At 32.3% G+C, this 7,020-nt stretch overlaps 1 protein-coding gene across 1 annotated transcript; it reads right to left on the bottom strand.

Moving 5' to 3' along the window:
- Positions 1–826: 826 nt before the first annotated feature.
- On the bottom strand, positions 827–2,812 carry LOC118049338 (protein LIFEGUARD 2). The gene is made up of 4 exons (XM_035059309.2): positions 2,380–2,812; positions 2,172–2,285; positions 1,370–1,527; positions 827–1,255 (listed from the first exon to the last, which is right to left on the bottom strand). The coding sequence occupies exons 1-4, from the start codon at positions 2,627–2,629 to the stop codon at positions 1,049–1,051; spliced, it is 729 nt and encodes a 242-aa protein (XP_034915200.1). The 5' UTR covers positions 2,630–2,812; the 3' UTR covers positions 827–1,048.
- Between the last annotated feature and the right edge of the window lie 4,208 nt (positions 2,813–7,020).

Genomic DNA, 7,020 nt, shown 5'->3' with positions numbered 1-7,020 from the left:
TAAAAAAACGTACCGATAAAAGGAATAACAATGGTAGCTACGTATACAGCCAGTCCCGCCGTAGTGCGCACGATAAGCTTGAAATGGGATGCGCTAAGACAACTGTGTTTGCCACCGCAACTGTAACTAGCAGTTGTATGACAATTATTATATAAACTTTTCTAATGAAGATCCAGCAGTTCCTAGGACCGTCCAGTACAGCTGGATATGTTTCAAACTCTACATCTCCCTTCTGCCAGGGATTTGTCCACATCGTCGACATTGGTCGACTTTTGTGCTTTTAATGGAAGGTTGTTTTTCCGGTGATGATAATGGAAACTGAAACGTGGGAAAACGAGAGAAATGCTTAGTCATTTGGGAGATGAAGGCGGGGCAGATATCTCAAGGCAAGTTTTTTTATGAATCAGAAAAATATTGCAAGGAATATAATTGAGCGATCATAGTTTATGTTTCATTCCTTCCTCTAGAAGGTTTCCCACGTTGTCGAGCCTGTATTCCCAGAGATTATATATTTCAGCCAGCAGCTCATCAATCCATCAACTAAGCCAGCAGCAATCTCTTGTGCTTGGCGCCTGTTCTGAGATCACCCAATCCACATCTAAATATTTTATCACAATTGGGCGATCGTACAGCATATATTTGCCTGTTGAAACCACTCAAGTTCATTGAAATAATCCTGACTGGACATGAATCTACAACAAAGACGCAACGATCATCTGTCCTCAACGTGGAACTTCACTTCTCTCTTCGTGGAACCAGAAGCATGAAATGGGAAAAAAAATTATAAACAACAAAAAAGAGGGAAAATAGTGAAGGCAAAAATCTGTGAAGCAAATCCCAACAAAAATCCGCGATTAATTGTCAACTGTATATGTGCAAATGATAACAGATCTCTTTTGCCATCCACATCTGATCTTCCAACAATGGAGAAACGAGGGAAAAAAAGGCAATGAAAATAGTATAGTACACTTTAAGTTTACAGTTTGATTTAATTGAATGCCCAAGAGGAACAAAAACTGAAAAATGGTCTTGTACACAGATAGTGATTTCAGCTATCGGCGGCTCTGAAGATGGTTAGCAGCGCGAGGAAGAGATTAAGGATGTCCAGATACAAACTCACTGAGGCCCATATGTATTCATCATAACTGTACCGCTTGATTAGGTTATCGGTGTCATATATGATGTATCCACAGAATATGATTGAAGCCAGGCACCCATAAATCATCACAGAGATTCTGCCCAATGGAAAGAGAATCTGCAGCCAGGAACAATTTGAAGCATTCAGAAAAAACATGAAAATTCAAACACTAGAGGGGGGAAATAACAAGATTCAAATAAAGAAACACAGGAAGCAGGAGAATAAACATACCTGGATGAAAGCAAATACCATAAGAACCATGACCGCACCAAACAAGAACGGGCCTAGGAAGTTAAAATCATGGCCTCTCCTAGCTGCCCAGAATGTGTACATAGTGAGACTGACAACCACCACAGTTGTCAGAATCGCGGACTCCAGAATCACCTTTCCTGTTGTCAAAAGAATTTCAACATTTTAGACACATATAGTTGGTGAACATATTAAAACGATAACATATTGCCAACAATTCCAATAGGGTAAATCTTATAGAAACATAATGCGAATCAGTGAAGAAAAAGAAAAGAGAGATATCTAGACAGAAACAAGATGCCAATCCCAATTCATTTGAACATCTGCAAAACCAACAGCTTATAAGAAAAAACTCCACATGGTTATCAACTTTACCTAAATAAATCAAATACAAGAAAGACTTGTGCACTCCTAAAACTGTTGCCCTAACCATACAATTTGTTTTTTCTCAAAATAATTCAACTCTTCTAATCAAGAACAACCAACAAATGCAACAAGAAAATCAATAGCGTGCCCAAAATTACTGAATTGTTCACTTCCACTAAATTGGGACATGTATGTTCATACAGTTAGTTCCCTTGATAAATTTGCCACGATACCATTAAATTGATATGCCCCAGAAGAGCTGCAATATCAAGAAACCACGACTCTTGGGACACACTCAATTTTTTTCAGACATAGAAAGCAGGGCCCACCATTTTCTGACTCCCAGCATAAAGAAAACCCCAAAGTGCATCTAATTTTGGCCACAAAAGTAAATAAAAATAAAATCTTATTTATATACCTTCAGTAAAGGCACAAGTTAAGCCAACAGCAAAGGCGAGAGAGATGGTAAAAATCCCTAGCAGAAAGTAATTCACAGGATGCTTCTGGTGATAGTAATACATAGGCAACAGAGCTGCACAAAATGATTCATAATTAGAACAAAATCCACAACCTAATTAACAGTAATTATTTCAAGAAAACTTAAAGACATTATTTCAAGAACTTACTAATAAAGGGTGTGAGGATAAGCACTATATAGAGCGCCAACCCGGCCCCAGTAGTCGAAAAGAAGACGGCAATCGGACGGATAGAAACAACCATAGCCGCCACCGCGATTGTTAAAAGTAATTGAAAGCACAAGATTGAATACACTTTACGAATAAAGGCCCACCGGAGTTGCGGGCTTTCAAGCATCATTGGATACAAAGGCCTCGCTCCGGCCTCCAAGTCAGTCTTCCCGTACGGCTGTGCCCACATCTAAGCAAACCTTTCTTTTTCTAGTTATGAACTAGTGGCCGTGCAGTGTTTGGATGGCAAGAAAGTGAAGGAAAAGGTGATTTGTTTTCGATCTTTTAGCGTGGGAGATGAAGTGAAGAATTGAGTTTTCGAGTGTGGGTGGGGGGAGGGAGTAGATGAGGATCAAAATAAGAGCGGTTTCCGTGAGATGAGAAACGTCAAGATATTTCGAGAACGTCGGGGTGCGTGTGGAGTGTTTTCATTTGACACATGGATTATCCAATAGCGTCGAGAGTTCTCGGTTATTTTTTTCTTCTTTTTTTCTTGTTTAGCAATTCGACTGTATTTTTTTAAACAATTTTTTTTTTAAACTTTAAATTAATATTTTATATATTTTTTATTATCTTGATATTAATATTAAAAATAAATTTTAAAAAATAAAAAAAATAAATTATTTTAATATATATTTTTAAAAATAAATTTACCATACTTTCAAAATAAACTTTTATGCTGTTTTTTATATCTTCAAAATATCTTGAAATTTCTCATTTTTTGTTATGGAAAAATTTATGCATAAATTTGCACCTTTTGTTATGAAAAAAAAAATAAAATAAACTAAAGACATAATAAATCAGCATTATTGAAAAGAAGAGAACTCTTGTCACTCAGCAACAAGCAACAAACACCAGGAAAAATAGACCCCCGAGAATCGATTAACAGACAAACCGGTGTCGCATTGGTCCTTCAGAGTCAATAACAGCTCTAAGCCTTATTCTCGCAAGCCTCATCTCAAACAGATCGTGGACAGTGGCTGTAATAAATCTTAGCTTTAGAATCTGCATTTTGATTTCTTTAACATTTTTATTTTATTTTTCCTGAGTACTTCTTTGAACAAATAAACAAGGTTTATGGTGATAATTAATATTTTATTTTTAAATATTTATTTTTAGATAATATTTCTACAGTCTTGTATATATAATATTTCATGTATAAAAAAAATATTTTTAATAAAAAAGTTCAGTGAAAACAATTGGGTAAATGTTTCATGTTTTGAGATCAATTATCTATATTTATATTTTTCTTTTAATTTTTTAAATTTTATTTTTTGTTATTGTTGATGACTTATTTATTTTATTTATATAAATAGTTCTTGATTTATTTAATTAGATGATTACATAAATTTTTTAATTTACACAAAAAAATTTCATATAAAAAAACACATTGAAAAAACATATATATTTAATTTTATTGTTTTTGCTAAAAAGATATGCAACCCATGACATAAAGGGAGTCAAATAGGTAGTTAAGTTCTAAAAGAAGAATGTAGTAGCTGCAGTAACAATACAAAAACGGTAAATGAATAATGAATTTACAAGTCAAAAGGTGAATTTAAAGGAAAAAGCAAAAGTGATGATGTCTGTCTAGAATGTGGAAGTTATGTTTGATAAATGATCTTGATGGATTTAGTTTGGACGCGCAGCCTGACTGTCAAGAAAGATATGAAAGAACAAGCATGATTACACACCTTTGGCTTTAGTTACGGCAAGAATATTTATCTCATGTCTGTCTTTATTCTCTCTTTTTTAAAGTGAGTTCATATGAATTGTTATCTATTTTTAGGCTTCATATAAATAATAAAAAAAAGGGAAATTACAAAAAATATTGGAAGAATATATATATATATATATATTAGTGAAAAGAATATATTAGAACACTTAGGAATTTGCCAAAGACTGGTTGAGAAAAATCAAAATATATAAGATTGAAAAAATTAACAGTATATTTTTGACTGATAAAGGTTCTATTGGCAAAGAAAAATTCAATTTGAAGAAGAAAATTCAAAATTGAATGTTAAAGGACTCAATTGAAAATCTTCAAGGTCAAATTAAATTTATTAAAGACTTAGCCGCAAAAAAAATTGATTTTTGAAGTCAATTTAGGCTCTAATTAAAAAAAAATTTATACTCTTGGGGTCAAATTGTATTTTTAAGAGTTAATTTGATCCAATCAGGAGTTTAATTGCATAAATATTGAAGTTGGATGGACAATTAGGAACATGATTGAAGAAATCCAAAACCAAAGATCAAACTGAAAAAAAAAAAGTGAATATAAGAGCTGAAATTGACTAAATCAGTGGTCAAAATGAAAAAAATTAAAAGTTCATTGGTCAATTGAGGGTCAAAATGTACAAATATAAAATAAAGAACTAAAATGAAAATAACAGTCAACTTTAGAGCTAGCAATTGAGTTGGGCAAAGGTAAAATTGTATAAATTTAAAAGTATGAAGGTAATTACAAATATAATTAAAAGCAATTGGAAGAATAAAGGCTTAATTGAAATTTGTCAAATCTTAAATTAAGAACCTTAACTGACAAGTCATTCATTAGCTTGTACCTCTATTTTAATAGTTTTGGCTAATCGAGTTGACAAATTCAAATGTATGATATGAAGTTACAAACCTTCAAATAAAATAAGATTGGATACAAATAAAAGGTGTGCACCCCCTCTACCAACTTTAAGTGGTTTCAGACGACAATGTCGTTAGAATTACTCCAATGAGGCCTCGAAAGTAGACAGCTCAGACAGCCTCAACAATACAACTATTATGCAAAACCCGATTTAGTTCTTGTGTGTTCACACACAAAGGCTCTCTAATGGGTTTTTATCAAGGGTTTATAATACTTCCCTCAAGATCAAGAGATTAGAAATGCATTCAAGATCTCCTAAAATCATATAAATACTTTTTTTTAAGATCAAGAAAAGGGGGCTGAACAAAAAAGAAAGAAAGAAAGAAAGAAAATATCGACAAGGAAGTTAAGTGTGAATGTTTGAGAGGCTAATACAAAGTCTTCTCAAGTTTTTTAAGCTTAGAAAGTTTGTGAGAGGCAAAACTTTCAAAAGGAAAGAAAAGAGATGCATGTTCTAAGAATATCACCTAATCTAAAAGCAAGCCCTTGTGGCATGTTTAAAGTGTTTTTTTTATTTTTTATTTATGTTTACAGTTATAAAAAAGATGTTTGGAATATTATGTTTAACAGATGAAGTGCATTCACCTATTATATTTAAAGTGCATTCACCTATTGTTGTTGTGCTTTTTATTTAATGAAGTTATTTTGATGTTTTTGATGCGTTAAAGTTGTTATTTAAGTTTGTTTTTGATATACAATGTTGTTTTAGTTTTTGTTTAACTTAAATTATACATGGTAAAGTAAGAGTGTTTATCCTAAGTTTGTTAGACTTGTTTATGCACAAAATGAGTTTAGAAAATCAATTTTGAATTCATGTTGCATGAACATATAGGTTGTTTTAAGTTGATAGTTTTTTTATTTGCTAACTCATGTTTGATTTTGATGCTTTAATGTTTTTTTATTAGTTTTTATATTAAAACATGTTTGTGTATAATATTGTGACTTGTTGGGATAAAATGAGCATGTTTTAGAAGCAAAAAATGCTCATTTCTGGGTTTGGCAGAGGCTATCTTGGCTGGAGATTTTCTAGGTTTATGGGCATGTTTTTCATGTTCTTAGAAAGAACACTGCCTTAACCTCTAGATTCGGACCATGTTTGGACCATTTGTTTGCATAGACACCTTTGTTATGCATGATTAGTAGATAATCTAGTGTTTATTTACATCAATAACATATTTTTAATAGGTTTTAATAATAGGATTTTGATTTTGAATTAAAATCTATTTTGATAAAAATCTTGATGTTTTGGTGATACTCGAAGTAAAAAGATGTTAGATTATTGATCATTGTATGATTTTCAAATCAACAATTATGTCTTTTTTTTTTTTTTTTACCAAATCTAGTATGTTTTGAACCCATGTTGTTGGGTTAATGTTCGGTGTTCTTAATGTTCTTGGCGGTCTTCATCTTTTTTGCGTGTTTGATTTATTTGTTTAAGAATTTTTGAGTTTTTTTGTTTAGGGTATTTAATATTTTTTTGGCTTTATTTTTGTTTTTAGGTTATTTTCGAGTCAAACTAGAATTTTTAATTTGGTTTATGGCTCAATAAAAAATCTTAGATCAACTTGGTGTGGTTAACACACCATTAAACCCAAAAGTCTTTCAACAAAAATTAAGGGAAACAAAACAGGATATTAAACTAAGAGAAAGGTTCACCACGTGATTCCTAACAATCCCGTTATAGAAGGATGAACTTGCCACAGTAAGCAGTAAAACATAAAACTTAAGGCTCAAGTGATCTGAAAACCTGGAGAAAGGTTCACCATTATATGCTGAAGGGATTTTATTAAACTTGAGATCCAAGTCTGATGTGACCCACCTCGGAAAAGGTTCAGCATTGTACGCAGAAGGAATTTATCGAACTTGAGATCCAAGTCTTATGCGACAGTATATTTTGTTCTTTTAAACAGTACCATGGAATCATGCTGCTTTTTTCTTTTCAA

Source organism: Populus alba, chromosome 2 (genome assembly GCF_005239225.2).
Source record: "Populus alba chromosome 2, ASM523922v2, whole genome shotgun sequence".
Classification (NCBI taxonomy): domain Eukaryota; kingdom Viridiplantae; phylum Streptophyta; class Magnoliopsida; order Malpighiales; family Salicaceae; genus Populus; species Populus alba.
Note: the sequence above shows the minus strand (reverse complement) of the source record. Positions and strands in the feature narration are given on the sequence as shown.

Excerpts from the sequence above, each read along its gene's own strand:
- LOC118049338 (XM_035059309.2), bottom strand. The coding sequence starts at position 2,629 with ATGTGGGCACAGCCGTACGGGAAGACTGACTTGGAGGCCGGAGCGAGG. Across the intron at positions 2,286-2,379 it reads TATCCTCACACCCTTTATTA|CTCTGTTGCCTATGTATTAC; the intron begins GTAAGTTCTTGA and ends CATTTTGTGCAG. Across the intron at positions 1,256-1,369 it reads TGGTATTTGCTTTCATCCAG|ATTCTCTTTCCATTGGGCAG; the intron begins GTATGTTTATTC and ends TCCTGGCTGCAG.